At 36.0% G+C, this 25,647-nt stretch overlaps 1 protein-coding gene across 4 annotated transcripts in view; it reads left to right on the top strand.

Annotated features, from left to right (window-relative positions):
• The window catches only part of EIF2A (eukaryotic translation initiation factor 2A), a 34,611-nt gene extending 9,390 nt beyond the window's left edge, over positions 1-25,221 (top strand). The window contains exons 2-14 of one of the 4 annotated variants that reach the window (XM_026497278.4): positions 86-155; positions 3,101-3,175; positions 6,428-6,546; positions 7,752-7,851; positions 8,204-8,286; positions 9,689-9,762; positions 9,900-10,044; positions 10,227-10,343; positions 12,830-13,401; positions 16,732-16,845; positions 21,945-22,073; positions 22,847-22,912; positions 23,522-25,221. In XM_026497278.4, coding sequence (XP_026353063.1) covers positions 86-155; positions 3,101-3,175; positions 6,428-6,546; positions 7,752-7,851; positions 8,204-8,286; positions 9,689-9,762; positions 9,900-10,044; positions 10,227-10,343; positions 12,830-13,401; positions 16,732-16,845; positions 21,945-22,073; positions 22,847-22,912; positions 23,522-23,587 — 1,730 coding nt within the window. In that variant the 3' untranslated portion in view covers positions 23,588-25,221. Of the gene's footprint in view, positions 1-85; positions 156-3,100; positions 3,176-6,427; positions 6,547-7,751; positions 7,852-8,203; positions 8,287-9,688; positions 9,763-9,899; positions 10,045-10,226; positions 10,344-12,829; positions 13,402-16,731; positions 16,846-21,944; positions 22,074-22,846 lie in introns of all 4 variants that reach the window. The other 3 variants (XM_044383479.3, XM_057315891.1, XM_057315892.1) reach the window with 3 other exon arrangements.
• Positions 25,222-25,647: the final 426 nt, after the last annotated feature.

The raw sequence follows: 25,647 nt of genomic DNA, 5'->3' as shown, positions 1-25,647 counted from the left end.
AAAGCTTTTTGTTTTTTAAAATATTTGTGATTACTGAGTATTTGTTAACAAACTAATGGTGGTTCTTTCCATTTTGTTTCTGTAGTCCGAGGATCAGAAGGACTGTACATGGTAAATGGACCACCACATTTTACAGAAAGTGCTTTGTTTCCAAGGTATGGTTTATATTGTTGACTGATGTTATAGGGAACTATATGATACATCCTAAATTATTTTTGTTATTGTTATATTCTGAACAAAAAAGGAAGAACAGATAGGCTGGTTTCTTGGGGTGTGTTATATAATATTAACAGAAGATGGAACGAATGCATATTCTTTATCAAGAAAAATGATCGATCTTTAGATTTGAAAATAATAGCTTCAGCATGTTTAAAAGAAAAAATGTAGACATTAGTATATTTGAGTTCAAGCCTTTAGCTCGATTGTGATCTTTAAACACCGTTCTTTACTAACAGGAACTAGTTCCTTGCAGAAGCAACTGACTTTAGGTCTAGAACAGAAGACATACAGATTGAGCTAGAGACATCTTGGGCCAAAAAGCAAGGAAGCTATAAAAGACAAACAGGACTTTGTTAAAGGGTCATAGGAGTCAACTTTAGGGGGTTCACACTAACTTAAGATGAGACATTTTGAGCATTGGGAAGAATCATGACTGAACGAATTAAGACATTCAAGTATATAAACACTCTCCCCAAAATTCCTCTCTCTCCAAATCTTATTGGTCAACATTGGAGGTTGATGGGGTCCTCATTCGTTACTTTGAAACCTGATAAATCAAGAGAAGGAGTCAAGCATTTATTTTGCCTTTCCTGTACAAATAGTTTTTCAGAGTAAACAAATTATTGATGAGGAAATCTTATTTATAGGGGAATTCCAGTTAATACAAAAGGAATGATGGGATTAGATAATCATTGTAATCTTAAAGAAATCATGTGTCAGTGGTTCTCAGACTTTAACATGCATCAGAATCATCTGAAGAGCTTGGTAAAACACAGATTGCTGCTCCTTCCCCAGATTTTCTGATTCATTGGATCTGGGGTGGGCCCAAGAATAGGAATTTTTAACAAGTTTTCCAGTAATGCCAAAGCTGCAAGTCTGGGGACCCTACTTTGAGAACTACTGATCTGGGCAAATGATCATCAAAAGATGCTGAAATTGTTAGATGAACCATCGATGGGGAACTGTATAATAAGGCTGACATCACCTGAATCTATTGCCCAATTTTTTTACTAGACCCAGTTCTCTAGAACCATGATACAGGAAGTATGGGCCCGAGAACAGCTGTATTGGCTTCACCTTGAGCCAGTGCAGAAATACAACATCGCAGTCCCTGATTCAGCTTAGTGAATCAGAACCTGTGTTTTAGCCAGATCCTCTGGTGATTTGTATGCATGTTGATATTTGAAAAGCACTGCTCTAGTAAACAAGTCTGTTTTAGAGCTTTTATGCTGCATGCCCTTCACTGGGGTGTATAATCCCAAGGCAGCAGGAATGGGGCGGGGGCGAAGAGAAGGGAATAAGTCAAGGAAGACGTGAAAGCAAATATACTGTGAGGTGCACTGAGCTGACCACAGATTCACAAAATATAGCCAGGCTGCTTGGTCATGCAAAATGTCTCTGGAGAGGCTATAAGGAACCACTGTGCCCGAGAACATTCAGTTGTGGAGAGGAAGCGTAAGAAATGTATCTGCAGCCGGAGCTGCTTTTGGTCTATTCAGGTCGAATTTGAGTGTCGGAACTCCTCTTCCTGCTACTGCAATAGGCATAGCGGAAGCCATGCTAAAATGTGGCCCTCACTCCTAGAGAGTCTGAGGCAGCCAGTGGTGTTAGGAGATGAGGTGGCCAGGTCTCTTCATTGAATAACTGATGCCTGGAAGCAGGAAAGGTAAGGTGAGTCTGAGCAGGCACATACGTAATGAGTCCAGCACAGTCTCAGCATCACTAAGAGTAGAACAAGGAGACGGTACGTGTCTCCTGGTGGGTAGTAATGGGAACTACATGATACTTAACTTCTATGCAGGTTGAAATAAAAAACAACCTGATTCTAGTCAAGCTTTTAGATGAGTGGTTCTCAAATTTGGCTGCACGCTAGAGTGACATGGGGATTTTTTAAAAACCTGGATATCCAAGGACTGGGTATTAAACGAAATAAGGTGCAGCACAAGTGTAGGATGGAGGACCTCTTGGTCATAGTTGTTTATGTGAGAAGAGGACAAAAAATAATGTTTCGGTAACCACATGCTGAGTGTAAGCTACCGTTATTATGTGATTACAGAAACACAAATGTCATCTTTAGGTGAATTAATAATGTAAAGATAGTATCCAGTTTAAGGGGGATGTACTGGTCAGTTCTCAGTGCTTGTTATTTAATAATTTAAATGGTTATTGGCTATGAAGTTCTGGTTTTCTGTGACTACACATATGGACAGCCTACGTGTGCCCACATGCACGTTTCTGTTTGTGTTCCTTATCACTGGGAGTTGTACTCCTAGTAGCCATCTCCAGCTAAGAGATACAGCACTTAGAGTTTGGTCATTGGATAGAATATTGCTAAGAAGTCTGATTTCCTAGGTCTATTTTTATAGAGAGTCTTGTATCCACACTTACTGTTGTTATACTTCCTGTCTCTATACATCAGAAATTGATGGAAGATCTTTGTCCTTCAAATCCAGGGACACTTCATGGCTACTTGAGGATATTCTGTCCATAGTTATGTTGGTATGCAGGTGATCTGGGGCATTCTTCACAAAGTCTCCCTATTGAAATCCTTCAGCCCTCTCAAGATTAGGGCTGACAGCTAGTGACTTCCACGTTCGCTTACATTTTTGAGTTCTCACGCAAACTAGTTATTCACCCAAAAGGGCTCTGTTTTCTTCTTAAGATTGATCTGTTGATGTAACATCAATTTCCACCTTACTTTACAGTGGTTGTTGGCACTGCATTTTAAGAGATAAGGCATTTGGTAGACTAAAGCATTTTGGAATTACTTAAGTTTATGTAAGTTCATAATCATTAAATTAGTAGTAAAATTGTAAATTTTTAACCATATTTTTTTGAAAAGTAGTAATGCTTATTAAACTTTTTTTCTTGTCATTTTCAGGGAATCTGGGAAAAATTGCAAAGTCTATACCTTTAGTAAGGATGGCACCTTGTTTGCATGGGGCAACGGAGAAAAGTTAGTGTTTCTTTATATAACATATTTTATGTGTGTATCATCAGTATAAAACAAGTGGCATTATTTGAATAATATGTGTTGGGTGTCATTAATAAAGTCCGTCTTTTAATGTCGTGGTGTAGTTAGGTATTATCTCCAGTGCAACTCCCATAGAACTCTGAAGTGACTAGCTTCTGTTTATGTGCCATGACTTGACTTACCTAGTTTCTTAGGATTAAAAAGTAATATATGAAAAGGGGCAATTAATTTAATGCTGGAGAAGCTGAGAAGTTGTTTTAAGTAGTGCTCTACATGATCGGTTAGGGTTTCTTAAGTTCTGCACTAACACTTAGAGAATAACTCTTCGTTTGTTTACCTTAGACTTAGATACTTATATCTGTGCTATTAAATTAGTAACAACTGTCTACAGTTATTTCTGAGTTTTTTAATGTATAAAAATATGTCATTTAAGTATTTTATAAATTATTCTAAAGTATATTAGTATAGTCTATTATATAATCAGATTACAATACCGGTTTTGCAGGAAAAAAGTATTCTGATTAAATACTCATAATTTCACTAAGAAAATCACTCTTTGAATTTTTCCATAGTCACTACAACATTTCAGTTCAAAGAACCAGGAAAATGCCTAAATATTTGTTGCTTGATTTTTTTTTTTTTTACATCTTTTTCTATGTTCTCTCTCTCTTTTTTAAGATTTTATTTATTTGCCACAGAGAGAGAGAGAAGGTGTACAAATGGGGGGAGCGACAGGCAGAGGGAGAAGCAGGGTCCCCGCTGAGCAGGGAACCCAATGCGGGACTCGATCCCAGGACCCTGGGACCATGACCTGAGCTGAAGACAGACGCTCAACTGACTGAGTCACCCAGGCATCCCTGTTACTTGATTTAAAGTTATTTTTATTGTTGTTTTTAACCAGGTTTTTTAAAATGGAGAAAATGTATGCATTAGTATGAAAAGTACATTTTAAATGTTGTTTGTTACACAGTGGTGATGGATTCTGAAGTCAGGTTGGATTAAACACATGATTTTTTAAAAATTAATGCTAAAAAGATAGTGTTGAATTAGATGATTCACTTATTTTTTTAGATGATTGACTTTTTATGACTATGGGTAGCTGGTAGAATTAGTTTTTGTAATTAAAAATGTTAGTCACTTTATTATTTTTTTAAGTTATTGAATCCAACCAGTATACTACTATTCATAAATTATTAAGAATATAATCATATTGGAGGTGCCTGGGTGGATCAGTCAGTTGAGCATTCGGCTCTTGATTTTGGCTCAAGTCATGATCTCAGGGTCCTGGACTCGAGCCAAGTGTTGGGGGCTGCGTGTGATGTGGAGTCATCTTGTCCCTCTCCCTCTGCTCCCCCCTCCCGCTCACATTCTCTCTCTCAAATGAATGAATACAATCTTAAAAAAAAAAAAGAATATAATCATATTGGGTCTCATCCACAATATTAACAGACAGTCTTAGTCCCAAAGAATGTACTCTCAAATTTTCTTATTTTTGGTGTAACCTATTGTCGGTTTTGAGTTTTATCTTTTAAAATCTATATTTTAGTTTATACTGTGAGTAATGAGTTAATAGAAATTTACTCTCTAAAGGGGCATACCATACTTCCTTTCATTGTCTATTATCTTTTTGAGGTATTCCTTATTCTACTAGCTTAGAGTTGGTTGAATAAATCTGTTTTCACCTTCACAGTTATTAATTATTTTATATATTTCATAACCCCACTTGGCTTTCTATTGGATTCAACTCTGAACCCTTTTAATATGTGCCATTTGTTGTGTCCATCTTTTTAATAGATATTTTCTATCCCTGTTTCTAGCACTTATTTCCTTAAAGTGCTGTGGCCACAACAACAGATAATGTTCCTGGGGGCAAGAGAAACAGATGTAGTGTATTGATTGTGGTCTGCTGAGGTCGTAGTTAATTAATCAGAAACTATAACTGATTTTTCCTTAAATATGTGGAGTTTTTTAGTGTAAATAAATACTCTTTATTAAACTAAGAATAAGTATTAAAGGCTATCAACAGCAACAAAAAGTTTCATGTAATTTTAAAATACGTAATTTATATAATTTGTGAAGAATCCTCTGTGTGTGTGTGTGTGTGTGTGTGTTTAAACAGTATGCAGTAATTGTTCATTCTTACCAATTTCTGCTTATCCTAAACCAGTGGCACAAACTTGAGTAGAACAAAGTAACTTTAGGGGCGCCTGGGTGGCTCAGTCATTAAGTGTCTGCCTTGGGCTCAGGGCGTGATCCTGGCGTTATGGGATCGAGCCCCACATCAGGCTCCTCTGCTGGGAGCCTGCTTCTTCCTCTCCCACTCCCCCTGCTTGTGTTCCCTGTCTCTCTGGCTGTCTCTCTCTCTGTCAAATGAATAAATAAAATCTTTAAAAAAAAAAAAAAAAGAACAAAGTAACTTTAAGCAATTTCTAAAGTAAGATGGAGTGCCATTTTTTTTTTCTTACCCCAAAGAGTACATAAGATAAGTCAAGCCAAACTGGTTTTAAAACTTGACTTTGGCATTTTCAGTAGTATGATCTTGGACAAATCATCAAATCATTTATTTCTCTAAGCCTCACTTTTACCATTTGTAAAATGGAGATGATAATACCTATCTTACAAGTCTCTTGTAAGGATTAAATGAGAAAATGTACATAAAGTGGTTAGACCAGAACATGGTTCATAAGAAGTATCCAAAAAGGGAACTGCTTTTATTATACAATTATTATAATTTTTATCATTACCATATCATAATTCTTAGTCGTATCTTTTGGAGATTGCTTCCGAGATTTTAATAGACATCAAAAGTCTCCTTGATGATTTCACAGCTGCTACAACTTCCATTTAGTCAAATTAAAAAAAATACTTTTGGTTTAGCACCTCTGTTTTCCCTTGGTTTGACACACCTCAGGTTATCTGTAGGTTAGCTCTGTGCCCACTTAAAGGCCTGTTGTTTTCTTTTCAGCCAAAAATGGAATCATCTATTATATCCTTCTACTAAGTCTGTATTTCCCAATACCAACCTTACATAGGGACATTTTGGTAAAATGTACACTTGGTTTTTGTTGTTATTAAGGTGTTTTTTGGATATTTTCTAGCATTAACTGAAAATTTATTTTTATGAAAATGACCACCTTATAGCGATCTGTATTTGAAAAGAGGCATGAATGTTTTGGATAGTGCTGTTATTTTAAAACAATATTTCATTGCTGAAGTAATTTCTTTTGAAACCAGAATAAATGTTATCAATGTCACTAACAAGGGACTGCTGCACTCCTTCGACCTCCCAAAGGCAGTTTGCCTTGAGTTCTCGCCAAAAAACACTATCCTGGCAACGTGGCAGCCTTACACTAGTAAGTATTTTCCAATTGTAAAAATATTGACAGGACCAATTTGATTCAGTGGGAAAAAAAGAGAGGGTTTATAACCTTATAAGAGAGTAATTAATCATTAGATAGTAAATAGTGTTTGTGAATATCTCTACTGAGCAATGAATCTTGTATTGCCCCAATATAATGTACTTTAAGTAATTTCAGGTTAGTGAAAAGATCCATCATGAGATAGAGAAAAAGAAAAAGCTCAAGTGAATAACCACTGGATGGAGAAGATCTCAAAAATTAAGGATAATAATGACCCTTAAATGAAAAACCTTTCCAATAATCATTGTCAATGAAAGAGGAAGTACAATAGACACAACATGTAAGAAATGTGTATGGTGTGACAAAGAGTAGGAAATTGTCATTTTTTAACACATTTAAAAAAGATAAGATAGTATGTTACATGAGCATTTTATATGGCTGTGCTTCATAGATGAATAATAATGTAGAACTGGTATAGGGACTTTTTAAACATGTTTTAGTAATGTGGGCATTGTTAAGTATATAATAGTCCATTGTTGGGTTAATAAACCTCTAGGTTTATTCTTCCAAGAGACATAGACTTGAGTGAATCTTCATTTCTAAGAAAATAAAAGGGAAATTGAGAATCTCGATAGTTTATGAAGCTTTGTGTGTTTGTGTGTTTGTGTGTGTGACTTACAGACACAAGATTTCATAATAAGAGAATTTAATCCATTTACCTGCAAACCATGTCAAACTTAATAATCAAGTCTCTTAAGTATTCTTAAAATCTATAGTAATTAACTCATTTCAGAAATGCTGAACTTTTGGGGTGCCTGGGTGGCTCAGTCGGTTACACGTCTGCCTTTGGCTCAGGTCATGATCCCTGGATCGAGCCCCGTGTTGGGCTCCCTGCTCACTAGGGAGCCTGCTTCTCCCTCTCCCTCTTACTTATGGTCTCTCTCTATCAAATAAATAAATAAAATGTTAAAACACACACACACACACACACAAAACTGAACTTTTGCTTAAACAGCTGTCATGTTGTCATGGCTTTAGGAGTGGATGATTAAATCCATAATTAAAGCTAAAAGGGAAAGTTGATTTACAGCAACTCTTTTACTTGATTTTTATAATCTTACTCAAAGTTCTAAGAATGAATTCTTTTTACTAGTGTTAAGAGACAATTAGTGCGAAAAAAAATTTTGTTTTTATTTTAGCTTCTAAAGATGGCACAGCTGGGATACCCAACTTACAACTGTATGATGTGAAAACTGGTACATGTTTGAAGTCTTTCATCCAGAAAAAAATGCAAAATTGGTAAATAAATGCTTTAAAACACTAATTATTTACAAACTATTTTAAATATCTTCATTATATAATATTTTTTCTCAGGTACTAATATAGGAAATTATTTGTCAGACCAAAATCTTGATCTTTAGGGATTTTGTATGTGGGAACGTAATAGAGGAAAACCTTGATCTTTCTTTTGCTTAGTATTTGAGTGAAAAAGAATGATATCTTTCTACTACAAATGCTGTTAGGATCTGACTTGACATCATATTTATAAGTGTTTTTCCTTAAATAGTAAGCAATATCACAAACTTCAGTGTATTAACGTGTGAAGTTACACCTATCTAAATTTTGTTTATATTCTTTCTTTTCAACATAGGTGTCCATCTTGGTCGGAAGATGAAAGTATCTGTGCCCGAAATGTTAACAACGAAGTTCACTTCTTTGAAAACAACAATTTTAGTATGGAAAGATAGATGAAATAAGTTTATTATTTACTATAAATGTGTATAGTTTTATTGCCTTATATGGCATCATAGGGTTCTCCTAAATACTGTTAATATTTTAATAATTGCTATTAATTCATTTGAATAACTTTTCTAAGCCTAAGTGCTAACTAAAGAAATTCTATAACAAAGATTTTCTTTTATAATAAACTTTTATTATCTAATAATTGCTATAAAATTAAGACATTTGTATACCTCTTTCTGAGTTTAGTTGTTGAAATTCTGTGATACAAAATTTTTAAATGTTTTATTATTTAGTATTTGAAACATAAAAGTAGACACCTAGTCCCAGTAACCTTCAACCCATTGCCAGTCCTACCTCATCCATACATCTCTCTATCTAACATCTTTCTTACTCTGCTAAAGCAAATGCTAGACATGGCATCATTTTCCCTATAAATATCTCATTATGTGTCTTTGAAGATTAGGGCTCTTCAATTTTTTAAAACTTAGCCACAATACCATTATCACATTATAAAATATCTGGTCAGTGTTCAAATTCTAATAATACAAATGTTACAAAATTTTTTTTTTAAAGATTTTATTTATTCATTTGAGAGAGAGAGAGACAGCCAGCGAGAGAGGGAACACAAGCAGGGGGAGTGGGAGAGGAAGAAGCAGGCTCCCAGAAGAAGAGCCTGATGTGGGGCTCAATCCCAGAACTCTGGGATCACGCCCTGAGCTGAAGGCAGATGCTTAACGACTGAGCCACCCAGGCGCCCCTGTTACAAATTTTTTTTAAACTTGGGCTCCTATCCTATAGTTTAACGTGTTCATCTGTCCCCTAAATAGCTACTTGGATCTAGAACTGGTTAGCTTCAGATTCTTTTTTTGGGGAGATGAGGGCAAGTCTGCCTTATAAGCGGTGCTCAATTCTTTTATCAAGACCATAACATCTTATGGTCTTTAATTTTGTAGGATTAGCTGACATTAATGTTCAGTGCCTAGATCCATTATTTCATTAGTGGTTGCAAATGGGTGATTTTCCAAGTCTCCCCACCTCCTCTATCACTTATAAACTGTATTACTTCTATAAAGAGAAATTCCCACAGCTACTACTCGGTTACCGAGTGGTACCATTTATATAAAAAAGAGCACTGTTCTCTTAAAATCAATCAGTGGGAGTTAGATGTACAGTCCCGTTACCCAAGGTCACCCGCTAGTAAGTGACTAGGTAGGAATTCAAGTGTAGGTCTGTGTTGCCACTCCACATTTTTTCCACTATGCTGCCTTACCTACATGAGACTTCCAATGAGTAGTATCAGTATGTAATTACATTAATCTTCTATAATGCATTCAGGTTTGATCATGTTCCTATTAGCTTCTCTCTTCCATCTAACACTATTTGCTTTTTTCAGACACAATTGCAAATAAATTGCATTTGCAAAAAATTAATGATTTTGTGTTATCACCTGGACCCCAACCATACAAGGTAATTTCTATGTTTTTGTTCATGTGGAATGTTATTAAATTAAACCTTTTCCTGGTTCTTAGAGACTGTCAAAACAAGTCCATCTTGGTTTATATGCCTCAGAAAACTAAGTAATGATTTATACGTGTGTATTTCAGGTGGCTGTCTATGTTCCAGGAAGTAAGGGTGCGCCCTCATTTGTTAGATTGTATCAGTACCCCAATTTTGATGGACCTCATGCAGCTTTAGCTAATAAAAGTTTCTTTAAAGCTGATAAGGTTACAATGCTATGGAATAAAAAAGGTATGATAATTATATTTTATCTTATTTATCAAGTATTGAGACATATTCCTGTATGTTTAGAAAAAATGAATACTAGTGCTTATATAATGAAAATGTGCTCTGTTACATTTTAAAATATTTTTTCTTACCAGCATTAGTTTAATTTGTGTTTTAAAATCTAATCAAAGTTTTTATTGTTGTAGCTACTGCTGTGTTAGTAATAGCCAGTACAGATGTTGACAAGACAGGAGCGTCCTACTATGGGGAACAAACACTGCACTACATTGCAGCGAATGGAGAGAGTGCTGTCGTGCAATTGCGTGAGTATTCCGATAGTCTTCTTGTGATAAAACAATAAAACAATAAAAAGAATAAACAATAGAAAGAAGGCTATGCTATAAGGAGGATCACGTGATAAAACTCAACTATTTTAATAACCATTAAGGTAAAATTTCTCTTAATTAATAAACTTAAAATCATCCCCGGGCATAGATTATTTTGACAAAATCCAATTAATTTAGTTCTGGGGAGCTTGGTGAGTGAGGTAATTTCATTGTAGTAGTTCTTTGGGGACTTACTTATTATGACAGGAAGTTGGTCTAGTGAGTTTAGCACTGTATTCAGAACTGAGGAATGTTACCATTTCATCTTTTATTTTGATGAGCTAAATTACTTTAGAAAAATACAGTTCTAAAATTCTGTGGGATGTTAAACTCCCTGACTTTTCATTTTGAATTGAACATGTAAAAGTAAGATAAACTTCCTTATAAAAATACTATGTATTCCCTCTGAAGTCAGAAAGGGAACAAGGATGACTCCTCTTTTTACTATAATTTAACGTTCTCAAAGACCTAGTCAGTGTAACTGATCGAAAGAATAAATACACAATTTTGGAAGGAGAAAACAGAATCATCTGTGCATGTACATGAAATCACAGTATAAACAGCCACTTAAAAAACATAATGAAAGGAAAGATCCCATACAGACTAACAAAAGGCAAGAAATATATAGGACTAATGGGAAGAAAACTTTAAAACTTCTAAGGGATAAAATGTGACCTCTATTAAGAAGAGTTTTATAGGGACACCTGGGTGGCTCAGTCAGCTAAGTGTCTGCCTTTGGCCCGGGTCATGATCCCAGGTCCTGGGATCGAGCCCTGCTCAGCGGAGAGCCTCCTTCTCCCTCTCCCTGTGCCGCTCCCCCTGCTTGTGCTCTCTCTCTCTCTCTCTGTCAAATAAATAAATAAAATCTTTAAAAGAAAAAAAGAGTTTTATAAAGATGTCATTTCTCTCCAAATTAACCTAAAATTTAAAATGCCAGTAGGGTTTTTTTGAACTAGATTAACTGGTTCTAAAGTTGGTGTTTCTTGCCTTTTTTTCCAATCTTTTTTTCTTTTTAATTTATTTGAGAGAGAGAGAGAATAAAGGAGCATGAGCAGGGAAGGGGCAGAGGGAGAGGGAGAAGCAGACTTCCCGTTGAGCAAGGAGCCCAATACAGGGCTCAATCCCAGGACCCTGAGATCACGATCTGAGCTAAAGTCAGATGCTTAACTGACTGAGCCACCCAGACACCCCAACCTTCTTTCCTAATCTTAAAAGTGAAAAAATATTTTCTAACAAGGCAGAATAACAAGGGAAAAGTGAATATATAAAATATAGATTTCTACATGGGGGGAAGAAAAGTCTATAAACTAAGCAAGTCAAAAAAAATGGAAAAGTTTTTTAGACAGACAAGGGATGAATATGAGAAAGGTGAATTTTGTTAATCTGTCAAGTAAATCAGTAAAAGACCAATAACTGAACAGAAAAAGAAGCATGGGACAGTAAAAAATAGTCCACAGAAACAGAAACAAAATTATGTATAAATATATTAAAAGGTGCTTAGTTTATAGTAAAAAATAGAAGGAAGATAAGAGAACGGTTTTTCTCTTACGTTAGCAGAGATAAAAATATGAAACTACACAGGGTGAGGGAGAGGGGAAAATACGTACTCTCAAGAACTGGTGGGGCTACTCTCAAGAACTGGTGGGGCGGGTGGCTCAGTCAGAGGAGCATGTGACTCTTAATCGTGGGTTGTGAGTTCAAACCCCACGTTAGGGGTAGAGATTGCTTAAAAAAAAAAGAATAATCTTAAATAAAAACCTTTTGATAGTATAAAATGGTACATCTTCTCTGGGTGGCATTTTGGTATTACCAAGTAAATGTACACACCTTTGAGCAACCAGGTTCACTCCTACAGCTGTGTTTGTGTGTACTTACAGTTGAGAATATACAGGAATACAGTACCACTGGAAGAGTGAGGCAGATCTTAATGTGCTTATATGGAAGAATCTCCAAGATAGAGTACCAAATGAAACAGCAGAGAACTTTAGTGTGAGTGTGTATGCGTGTTTAAGAGAGATGCTTGATTTCAATAAAAATATTCTGAAAGCACGTACAAGGAATTTAGTAGAGGGTTGCCTTTCTGTAGAGGGACTTATTTCGTGGAGTATCATTTCATGTAATTTGTATTTTTATTACTATGTGCCTATTTTACCTCTTCTAATGAAAACTAGTTTATTAGTAGGACTAATAATGTATGTTTCTGTGAGCCTACATTGCCAAAATGTTTAAAAGAAATAAAGATAAAGCATCAATCTCCATAGTATATCATATAAAAATATTTTAATTGTAACATATCTTGAAATTTTTGGATTTTTTTTACTGTTTGAGATGTTTATGAGTATTGTACAGTTATAACTTGGCAAATAAATATTGTATTCATGTAATGATTTATTGCTAATTTGGGTTTTATATTCTTTTTATAGCAAAAAATGGCCCCATTTATGATGTCGTTTGGAATTCTAGTTCTACTGAGTTTTGTGCTGTTTATGGTTTCATGCCTGCCAAAGCAACGATTTTCAACTTGAAATGCGATCCTGTGTTTGACTTTGGAACCGGTCCTCGTAATGCAGCCTACTATAGCCCACATGGACATATATTAGTACTAGCTGGATTTGGAAACCTGAGGGGACAAATGGAAGTGTGGGATGTTAAAAACTACAAACTTATTTCTAAACCAGTGGCCTCTGATTCTACGTATTTTGCTTGGTGCCCTGATGGTGAGCATATTTTAACAGCCACGTGTGCTCCCAGGTTACGTGTTAATAATGGGTACAAGATTTGGCATTATACTGGCTCTGTCTTGCACAAGTATGATGTACCGTCAAATGGAGAATTATGGCAGGTTTCGTGGCAGCCATTTTTAGATGGAATATTTCCAGTAAAAACAATAACGTACCAAGCAGTTCGAAGTGATGTACCCAGTGAAGAACCTAAAGTTGCAACAGCTTACAGACCCCCAGCTTTACGAAATAAGCCAGTCACCAATTCCAAACTGGTAAGTAAAGTTATACTACTTTGGTGGGAAAAGATTTTTTCAGTGTGTGGAGTTCTTAAGACCTTTTTCTCATGCACGTTCTTGCATTACTTAGCACCTGATTAGAATATAAACTCTAGAGTAGAGTCATGGAGGACCTACTGCTGAAGACGGTGGACAGCTCCCATTGTCAAGTTGACAGAGTAGTCAATTTAGAACAATTTACATTTTACATCTGTGGGAAAGGGAACAGAGTATGACATACCGGCTTTATAGAGATCATGTGCTCAAATTCAGATGCCTGTCAGGCTAGGCTGGTAGTGTAAGGCTTTGGTGCCTGGGAGAGAATGGTGAAAGGGAGAGACCATGCCCTCTCTAAAGGCCATAACAACTGCACAGCAACAGCCAATTGTTTCCATAGCAGATTTAGGCCCAGTTTGCCAAAATGTTTGATTTTTCAAGACAAAACAAGTCTGGATGCTTATGTAAAATTTCTCAATGTTTAAAACACTGTTGGTCAAACAAAACATATTTGTTTTCCTTAGGCTGTCAGTTCCCATCTGTATCATAAAGTTAGAACCAGAGCATTGGTCAGATTCTGATGTGCTTTAAATTGTTAGCATTTCCGAGCTCCAGGGAAGCATTTATTAATGACCTGAGTCTCTGGGATGATGTTAAAGAAGAAAGAACAACGGTATTATTGGTATTATAAAGGTGACCATACAATAGGTATACACTGGAACCAAGTAAACAGGGATATATAGCCACTTAAATATTAGGCACTCAGGGAAGTAGGTACTTTTTCAGAGGACAGATATTCCTATGCCTCCCTCATGCCACTCCTAACCCTCCCAAAAACAAAAGAATAACCCTTTCTCCTCCACAAAATCTAGCAGTGGTCTGTAACTTCTTGACTTCATTGAAATGTTCTGTTTAAACATTTTTTTGTATTATTTACTAAAAACATGTAAAAGTTTATGAACAAATTAAGCCCCATTTATGATACTTGGCATTTAGATTTAAAAAAGGATGTAGTAGTCTTTGCATTTGTCTTACCTCTGTATGAAAATTTTCCTTACCTAAGATAAAAACAGAAATAACCTCAACATATCCTGCTTTCTAAATATCTGTAAGGTAGCACAAGAGGAATAAATTCTGATTCAGTATATATTTTTATTCTCTGATTCAGAAAACTAATTTGTTTTGATAGGGAGAGGAAGAGAGAGATACTTTAAAAATAGTGATAAAACTTGGTAAGAATGTCTTAAAACCATTGTTTTAACATTTAAGATTTCCACTAAATTTTTGATTTTCTATGTGACATGGTGATTATGTGTTCCTATCAAATCATTTCAGTTGAAGGAACCACACGCCCAATGAGAAATTTTTGTTTGTATCAAATTCCAGAAATGAGCTAAGTGGCAAAAAAATACTGTCAAGAAATTGCTAGGAACAGAGACATTCTAGTAAATAACTTCACAAAGGAGGAGGGTTATATAGCACAAGGGAAAAAATAGATGGGATTCTCTCCCAAGAAAAAACTTACTTTTTTTATAAATAAAAATTCACATATGAATTATACTTATTTCTTGGCTTTCCAAAAAAACCCTTCGCTTTTACAATGTATTCATCAAAACCGTCCCGTAACAATTGACATAAATGAAAAAACAAATTTTATTACTAGGGATGAAATTATATACAGTAGGCACAGTACTAAAGCCGGAAAAGCTCATGATCCCCAGCAGCCATGTGGATTTTGTGTGTGTGTCTGGAACGAAGGTCTGTCAGTGACTACATCATGTTCATAGTGTAGAAGACCTTACAACATGTCCTTTCTTACATCATTTTTAATTGCTTTGTCAGTTTTTGGAGTTGTCATGACTAGAAACTTCTCACCCAAGCAAGGTACTGCAGGAGAGCCCACTATGGAAAGAATTTTGATGTGTGAAACAAATATTCAGCTGCTGTGTCCTAACTAACGTTGTGTACAGTGTGGATAACAAAGAAGTGAAAGAGACTTGCCGTCAAGCTGTCCGTTGTGCGAACGTGGGTTCTCAAATATTCAGTTACTTCAGGGAGAACACGTACACACACAGCTTTTATGACCTGAAAGAGTTGATGCAGCTAAGATAAAGTCACAGCATGGTTTCTTATTTCTTCCTCCCTAGCTTCAGTGTTTGAGCTCTGCCCATTTCCTTACAGCACTTCTAAGTACCACGTGGATCTGAGATCTGGTATTTAAGAAACTTCCTGGAGATCTGGTTCTTTGGATGTGCGAGTATGATAGAGTCCAAGAGACAGTTAACACTGAGATAACAGCAGTTTGGAGGGCAATCAATAAGTAAACGTGAACCTGATAAGAAGCTGTAGTTTGATCACACATGCCCCCTGTTGCCTCGAGCAACTGTGGAGATGACTTAAACCAGCATACGTATATTCTTTTATTGAAATATAACTGACTTGTAAACCTGTAAGGTATTTAAAGTGTACATCATGGTGTTTTGATACATGTATGCATTGTGAGAGGATTCCTCCCATCTGGTTAATTAATGAATCTATCACCTCACTTTTTTTTTTTTTTTTTTTTGGCGAGAATATTTGATTTCTCAGCACATTTTAATTATATGATACAGTGTTACCAACCATAGTCACCATGTTTTATACAAGCTCCTCCTTGATCCTATCCTTAATTCACCCTGTCTGTTGTGGAATGTAGCCGATGGATGGTTATATAAATATCTCATGAGGGAAATGATTATCTGTTTTTAATATTAGGGTCTGAAGTGTTCTGTGGGCCTCTTCATTATGTTAATCCTGGATTTACAAATATGCAGTTACCACTTCCTATTTGGTTTTTTTTCTTCTGGTCTGTTTTAGTTCTTAATTTGCTTTTATTTTTAATCTTCTAATCTCTGATTTTACATGTAAAGACCTAGCAAGTAATTCTTGTGCAGAGAAAGCAAATGAGGCAACAGGGTTTCTGTTGGCAGTAGTCAGATCCGAAAAGACCCTGGAAGGAGCTGTTGTTAGCATCGAATTTGATATGAGGCACATGTCGGTAGTCGTACCTAAGAAAAGTTCCGTTGCTTTAACAAAACTATACTGTATTTGCCAGCACTTGTATAACTGAAAGACATCATGTATCAACTAATAGGAAGATGCTCATTAAATCCGTCCTGACACTTGGAGTGTGCCTGCTACTGATAAGAGTTTTGAAATACTCTTTGCCAGTCATCTTAAAATAAATTTAATGAAATAAGTTTTTCCCACAATAACAATACTGTATAATTTGTGCATGTTTTTAAAAACATGGATTCCATTTCACAACCCTTTATTTTACATTTTCCACAGCATGAGGAGGAACCACCTCAGAATATGAAACCACAAGCAGGAAATGATAAGCCATTATCAAAAACAGCCCTGAAAAATCAAAGGAAACACGAGGCTAAGAAAGCTGCAAAACAGGTATTTGGGACACTAATCTTTTCAAAACAAAATTTTCAAAATCAATTAAATTAGCTTAATTTAAGCCTCAAAGTTTAAAGATTGTAGTCCTAAAGACTCGACTGTTATTGGTTGGTTTTTTTTTTTGTTTTTTTTTTTTTAAGATTTGTGTATTTATTTGAAAGTGCATGGACACGAGCAGGGGCAAGGGCAGGAGAGGGAGAGAATCCTCAAGCAGACTCCCCCGCTGAGCACAGAGCCTGACAGCTCAGACAACGCAGAGCTCGATCCCAGGACCCTGAGATCATGATCTGAGCCCAAATCAAGAGTCGGCCACTTAACCGGCTGAGCCACCCAGGCACCCCAAAACTTGACTCTTATGTTATAAAATGTAGTTGGAGTTAGACTTAAATAGCCAGAATGCCTTTCTTTTGTGTTTGCCTATGAGTTTCTGAGTAGTTCTGTTTGTATAATGAGGCATTGAGGAAACTGGACCTGGCCTTAAAACCTGAAACCCTACTGGGATTGTGTAGTAGGTTACTTGTTATAGACCCTTTTGTTGGAGCCTGTGTAAAGTGGTATAGTTTGCTCTCTGAAAGCATATGTTTGTTAAGAGAGATCAGGAATTACATGACCATAAAGCCATTTTGTTACTCAGTATTACATTACTATAGGTAATTATTCAGCTGGGAGTCTAACACCAGAGTACCCAAAACAGTGGAATTGTTCTAAAATAATTTTTTATGTGATTTTATAGTTGAAAAACCACAGCAGTGTAATAATTGATAAATTGTGATTGTGTATGGCTTATGGTGATAGTGCAATCAGCTAGGCTAGGAGTATCTGGTTAGTAAAGTCATCATGATCACATTTTTAAGATTCAGATAATGCAGTCTTGCGGGTAATGCTTGAATTTTGACAATTCTAGGTTGCTTATGTGTTTTGGTAGGCAATTACTATTTTAAGGCATAGAATTGCATTATGCAACCATAGTCTGCTGAAATCTGAACTTTAAAAAAAATCAGTGTGCTCTTTTGTAGTTAATATATTTCATCTCCAGAAATATCTTTAAATAGGTCAGGTTTAGATCATTCTAAGCATAATGTTCTATTCCATGTATTTGACTTGTATAAAAGCAGAAATTGTTCTTTCATCCGTATGAGTAGAGATCTTTTACTGGCCCTGAATAGTACAAGTTAGTAGTATCCTTTTAAGTACTGGCAGATAAGATTTCTTCTTTTTTTATTTTTTTCCTAGCTAATATTTTCAGGCATAATTGACAAAAATTTTTAAGTGAACAAAGTGGTAAGTTGTTATAGGTAAACATTGTGAAAAGATGCCCACAATTGAGGTAACTAACACATCCATCACTTTACGTATTTACTTTTTGAGAGGTGAGGACACTAAAGTTCTACTCTTTAGCAAATTTCAGTTGTAAGTACAGTATTTTAAGCTGTGGTCACCATGTTATATATTAGATCCTCAGACTTTATTCATCTTATAACTGTAAGTTTGTACCCTTTTACCAATCTGTCCCCATTCCCCCTACTCCATAGCCCCTGGCAACCAGCATTCTACTCTTTGTTTGTAAGAGTTTGACTTTATTTTTAATAGATTCCACATATAAGTGATCCCATGCACTATTTTCTTTCACAGTCTGGCTTATTTCACTTAGCATAATCCCTCCACGTTCATTCATGTTGTTGCAAATGGTAGGATTTCCCCTCTCTTTTTCCCCCCAAATATTTCATATATTTATTTATTTGAGAGAGAGAGAGCATGCACACTCGAGAGAACACAAGCAGGGGGAGTGGCAGAGGGAGAGGGAGAAGCAGGCTTCCCACTGAGCAAGGAGCCCAACGTGGGGCTCAATCCCCGGATGCCAGGATCATGACCTGAGCCGAAGGCAGACACCTAACCAACTGAGTCACCCAGGCTCCCCTGAATAATAGTCCATTTTATATATATACTCCACATTTTCTTTATCCATTCATCCATTGATGGACACTTAGGTTATTTCCACCGTGGCTATTGTGAATAACACTGCAATGAACATGAGAATATAGGTATCTCTTTGAGATAATGATTTCATTTCCTTTGTTTTATCTCCAGAAGTGGGATTACTGGATCATGTGGTAGCTCTATTTTTAGTTTTCTGAGGAACGTCCATACTGTTTTCCATAGTGGCAGTATAAGATTCCTTCTCATTGAGATTTAAGGGCCTTCTGAAACCCACTCAACTTAATCTTATTTTTATAAATGATGTGTCTTCCTTTTACCAGAAATTAATTAATTAATTTATTTATTTATTTATTTTAGAAGATTTTTTAAAGCTTTTATTTAAACTCCAGTTAGTTAACATGCAGTGTAATGGCAGTTTCAGGTGTAGAATACAGTGATTCAGCACTTCCATACAACACTCAGTGCTCATCACACTTAAGTGCCCTCTTTAACCCGCATCACCTGTTTAACCCATCCCCCCCCCCACCTCCCCTTTGGTAACCATCAGTTTGTTCTCTATAGTTAAGGGTCTGTTTCTTGGTTTGCCTCTCTCTCTTTTTCCCCTTTGCTTGTTTGTTTTGTTTCTTATATTCCACATATGAATGAAATCATATGGTATTTGTCTCTCTCTGACTAATCTCACTTAGCATAATACACTCTGCCTCCATCCATGTCTTTGCAAATGGCAAAATTCATTTTTTTTTATGGCTAGGTAATAATTTCATTGTATGTATATACAGCATCTTTATCCATTCATCTGTCGATAGACACTTGGGTTGTTTCCGTAATTTGGCTCTTGTAGAAAAATGCTGCTGTAAGCATCAGAGTGTATGTATCCCTTTGAATTAGTATTTTTGTATTCTTTGTGTAAGTACCCAGTAGTGTGATTGCTGGATCATAGGGTAGTTCTATTTTTAACTTTTTGAGGAACCTCCATACTGTTCCAGAGTGGCTGCAGTAGTTTGCATTCCCACCAACAGTGCAAGAGTGGTCCCCTTTCTCCACATCCTTGCCAACACCCATTGTTTCTCTTGTTGATTTTAGCCATTCTGCCAGGTATGAGGTGATATCTCATTGTGGTTTTGATTTGTGTTTCCCTGATGATGAGTGATGTTGAGCATCTCTTCATGTGTCTGTTGACCATCTGTATGTCTTCTTGGGAAAAATGTCTATTGAGATGACTGGTTGGAGTTCGTTATGGTCGTGTGATAGAACAAAGGTAAATGGTCCATGACAAGATCCACTTTCTCAGCCCTGACTCTGAGTTAAGTAATCAAAGATAAAAGAGTCAGATGTATATAATCTAACCAAGTACTTTTATAAACTGGCAATGACTTTATAAGCTTATGAACTTTACCAAAAGGAATTGAAACTAATAATTTAATCTTACCATATATGCATCATTTTCAGAGAATGACCAGAATTTAAGTATAATAATGCACACATTTTAACTTACTGTTGGTTATTTAAAATATGGTGGAAAGTTAAATTTCATATTTCACTTAACTTTAATAGTTTTTCACATGTATTGACATTGAGCTTCTTTCCTAGAACAAAATTTTCCTCAGCTCTTTGCAAACTAAATTTTAAAAATTGTTTCTTGATATCAAAAGTGAATTTTGATAGGCAAAATGTTTCTCTTCTCCTTTTACCCACTCTTCTCCTTTAGTTTACTATTATGAAAATACCAAACTGAATATTATTAGAACTTACAGGCTTCTTAAGAGTAGAATCTAAACAATTTCTTTCTGACTACTTTAAGCGCTTGCTCAGTACTGTGTTTTTACAAAGAAGGTTAGAAATTAATATTTGTTGAATTGAAATGTACAAAAAGTACAACTAACATAACTTTAAAAAGAAAAAGTGACTCCAGTTCTATACTCTCCAAAAACTACCAGGCAGACATTTCTAGATATGAAGATACAGGAGTGATACCCTGTTTCATGTCCACCTGGGATGCTTTGGCATTCAGAGCATTTTACCCAGAACTCTGAGTAAGAGTTTTAGCCTTGGGGCTTTATGTATTCCACTGGAAACTCTATAAGGAAGAAGTAGAAGTCCTGTCTTGGGGCCAGTAAAGCCTTAAATAACTTCTTTTTCCCCCGCTTGTCAAAATGTATGTCTTGTCATAATTACAAAAGGAGAGTGGTTCCTTGACTACTTCGTTTATTTAGCATGTGCAATAAAGCAGGTCTTACGCTGGGGGCACAAACAGAACAGTGAACAAACTCTGGTGCAATCTAATGGGGGATAGTACAATACACTGTTAAAGTAGGGATACATACCATGTGTTGTGCAACTAATCCAGTCTTTTGGATTGGGAGAGAATTTTCCAGAAGGCCTAAAGGATAAGTCGGGTCAGCCAGGTAGCCTGAAGCTGTTCTAGCATACACAAAGGCCACGAGACAAGTATACAGCACGTGAGGGGCAACTGAAGTGGTTCAGAATCAGAGGTCTGATCACACTGAGAGCAATATCCGTCTGAGTTTTCCTTGGCACTTTGTTGCAGAGCTAAACTGGTCTGATTATAAATAAATCTCTGTATGACTTATCCGGTAACATTATCCATTACATGTACTTGATCATACATACTCATTAGAGTTTTGAAGGACATCACAAAAGTGAAACTTCAAACACCTTAAATTAGAAAAGCTCCCTCGTATTTCTAAACCATTCATAGTGGCACATCCCAACATATCCAAAAATTTGGAATGCTAATTGGCTGATATAGAAACCTCCTGGTTTTTTCCGCTAAAGTCATTTCTTTTCATTTGTCCTTTTATTGTATTACTAACATAGTGTTATTTTTTATTATTATACTACTTTAACTCTAAATTTTAGATCTAGCAAAGTGTTCCCTATAACGATTACATAGTAAAAACCTTTTGGGTTTCTCCTTATACTGTGATTTTCTTTTCTTTTCTTTTCTTTTTTTAAGCTGTATTATATCTTTCTGTTATGGGACAATGTGGCTATTTCATGAGACCTTCAATTCAGATCATTTATATAAAGTGTAATATAAAAGATAAAATCACGTTTTATATAACAAGGCTATGTTGGTTGAAGTACCTTAATGTTTTCATTTTAGAAAATTGACTTTTTGAAAATATTTCCTGCAGGAAGCAAGAAATGAGAAGAGTCCAGATTTGGCACCTACTCCTGCCCCACAGAGCACACCACGAAATACTGTATCGCAGTCAACCTCTGGAGACCCTGAAATAGATAAAAAAATCAAGAACCTAAAAAAGGTGAGACACTTAAGTAAAAACCAGATGTGTTTATTGAAAGAAATCCATGAGAAATGTATAAAGGTAGGCATCTAAGAAGTTTGTAGCAGCTCTGATTATTGCTTTCTCACTATGAAATACTATAATTTGGGAATGGCACTGATTTTAGTTCTATTCACAAATGTCTAAAGACTATTATTAGACTTTATTATTGATTTTTGGAGTAGTAAGAAATGTACATTTGTACAGAAATACACTAAACACTTTTATACTCAGTATTTCATCAGACATTTGTGAGATAGGTAGGAACAGATATTTATCCCAGTTTTAAAGATGAAGAAACAGAGACAAAAAGAAGTTTATTAATTTGTCATGTTGCAGCCAGTTTGTGGTGATGGCCCTGGGGTAAAACGAGGTTTCTAGAGCCTTCCCAGGATGCATTACAAAGTATCTCATAAAGCCAAAGACATTGTCCAGGTACAGTGAAGTGCTGGAATAAATGGTAAAGTTGGTGATATATTTACATACTTGTACATATATAATACCATTACTTGAAAGCTTGAAAAATTTTTTGCCAAATCCCATGTTCTTAAGATTTAATTTTACATCTAAGTTAAAAACCAAAAAATGTTACCTTAGCATTTTAACAGACTATCCTGATCCAAAGGTAAGATAATTGATTCTCCTTACTCATTTTTCCCATTCGTGTGACTGAGTTATAACAGAGAAAATTTGCATTCTGAAATTACTTATTCTTCCTTCCTCTTGACTCATAATATATTTGATGTTTGCAGAAACTGAAAGCAATCGAACAACTGAAAGAACAAGCAGCAGCTGGAAAACAGCTAGAAAAAAATCAGGTCATTTTTATGTGTTTCATGTATGCATGTAGTCACTACCACTCTTCCCCTTTTCATTATAAACAGTTGTTTAATCAAGTGGGAGAGCGTATAAATTTAAGAATAATTTTGAAAACATATGGCATATATTTGGTAAAATATTTTTACACTGAAACAGAAAAGCATAGGGGAAGATATGATGTAGATCATGATGAATGAGAGAATCATTATTCCTGAGAGGCATACTGAGGCCATTGCTATTAAAAATAAAGGCAATTTATTAAAATAAATAAACATAAGATTCTCTTCCTTCGTTTATCTCAGGTTACACTGCTCTGTTTGCTCCTTTCCTCTCCTTCTGAGGGAAGCCCAAGTGTAGAATGGAAAATTTCTTAGACCCTCAGTGTTGCAATAAGACAGCACCTGTCCTTTGCCCCCTTGATTCATACCAAGAAACAAATTAGAATTTGTTTCTCTGTATTTTTAAATCTGTATTTTCCAGTAGATCTGTTAAAGTGTCAGAAATATTCTTTTTATAAATTGTTTCTCCTTTGCTGCTTTGACTGTAGATCCGATAATTATGTTATTTCATTTCCTATTCAATAATTTTGTTGTTTTAAACTTTTCTAGTTGGAGAAAATTCAAAAAGAGAAAGCCCTTCTCCAGGAGCTGGAAGATTTGGAATTGGGTATTTAAAGATTCACAGAAAGCAAGTTGTTACCAGAAATCAGTGCAAACACATTTTCTGTTAAACCCATTGGAGGACATGAAATATCCATGTGCCTACATTTAATGTTCATCTCTAATTCTAACCATTTATCCAAGATTCTGCATATGTGTGAAATTATTTAATAATGTCTATTAAATTGATTTTTACATCCTGCATCCTATACCATGTCAACACAGGATTTAGAAAAGAAACACATGAATTTTTTAGTAAGTTTGACAGACTGAAAGACAATGTCATTGGTTTTTTATTAGGGGACAGTATTTACCGTACATGTGAATAAAAACATTTAAATTTAATCATCATTGGCTTTATTATAAGTTCCTAAGTTAACAAGTCCTTTATTATTTAATAAGGCAAGTTGAGGAAATTTTTCCTTTGAATATATAATATGGCTTTTTTTATCCTAAAGAATTATTATATTGTTCAAATTTTAAAGAAAAGCCTTAAAATCTGTACTAAATATATTAAATTGATTATATTATTTGTAGTATTTGAAATAGTTTTTCTGATAAGTTCTAAAAGTAAATATAGACTTTAAAAATAGAAAATAGTAAAATATTTTATTTTGATATTTCAAATAATCTAGTCATTTAAGGATTAAGTAAATATTTTCAAAACATGAACTATGATTATTTTGCTATAGTCAAGTCGATTATTTTGATTGTTTATTCATATGAAAAAAAGATGTAATGATAATGCAAGATACCTATGAAAACTAATTTATATATAGTATTAGAGTCTATTACAATTAATTTTTTTTAATCAGGCTCACATTTGAAATCACTTTTTTTAAAAGTTTGATTAATTTAAGTAATGTCTACAACCAGCTTGGGGCTGAACTCACGACCCTGAGATCAAGAGTCACACACTCTCCTGACTGAGCCAACCAGGCACCCCAACATTTGAAACTGCTTTTATTTCATTTGCATTAATACAGGTTTTCATTTTCCAGAGGTAATCTCTAAACTGGTAGGTAAAGAAATACAGAAACAGCTTGAGAGACAAAAATAGGTAATTGAGTTTACTGACACCCCAGAGCTTCTACTAAGATTTGGTAATTCATTACAGTTGAGTGGTATTTTGACACGAAGCAATAGTCCAAGATGGTGGAGGAATAGGAGACCTTAGTTTCATCTGGTCCCAGGAATTCAGCTAGATATCTAGCTAACAAATCATTCTGAATACCTGCGAACACGACCAAAGATCTAAGAAAAAGCTGCAACTCTACAAATAGAGAAGGGACAACTTTCTGCAAGGTAGAAGGTGCAGAGAAGTGAATCTGAGGCAATAAATGGGAAGGTAAACTGTGGGAGGAGGGAGCCTCTGTCAGCAGCCCAGGAAAGTGATATAGCAGCAGAGCACAAAATCAGAACTTTTAAAAGTCTGCTCCAGGGGCGCCTGGGTGGCTCAGTCAGTTAAGCGTCTGCCTTCAGCTCAGGTCATGATCCTGGGGTCCTGGGATCGAGCCCCATGTTGGGCTCTCTGCTCAGCAGGGAGCCTACTTCTCCCTCTGCCCATTGTCATCTGTGCCCCCATGTCAGCATTCCCCCCCGCCCCGGCTCATGCTCTCTCTCTGTCAAATAAAGAAATAAAATAAAAAGTCTGCTCCAGTGAGGAACATCCCTGCCTGAAAGGCGCAGAGGTGGTGGAGCAGGGTGGAATCCTAGGTGGACAGTGTGGTCTCAGGATCCTTGAGGTCACAGGAAGGGGGGGAGGGGGGTGTGCCTGCATGTGGCAGAGTTCCCAGGCATCGGAGCATGGAAGCCAGCTGCAATCAGCAAGCGCAGGAGTGGGTTCTCAGCTCAGGGTGGCCTTAAACCAGGAACTGTGGCACAGTTGGGCAACCACTCTCCAAGCAGGGGCCCAGCAAGTGGCAGAACTGCAGCGAAACTGCCCCCCACTTCCTCCCCTGGGAGGAGTTGTGTGGGTGCACACCATAGGAGTCCACAGGGTTTGGAGACTAGAAACAGGGTCACGTGCCTGAGATAGAAACTCTTGGTCACAGGCTGGGTGAGTACACAGTGTG

The sequence above is a fragment of the Ursus arctos genome, unplaced genomic scaffold (assembly GCF_023065955.2).
Source record: "Ursus arctos isolate Adak ecotype North America unplaced genomic scaffold, UrsArc2.0 scaffold_20, whole genome shotgun sequence".
NCBI classification, from domain to species: domain Eukaryota; kingdom Metazoa; phylum Chordata; class Mammalia; order Carnivora; family Ursidae; genus Ursus; species Ursus arctos.
This window is presented reverse-complemented; position numbering and strand designations above follow the sequence as displayed.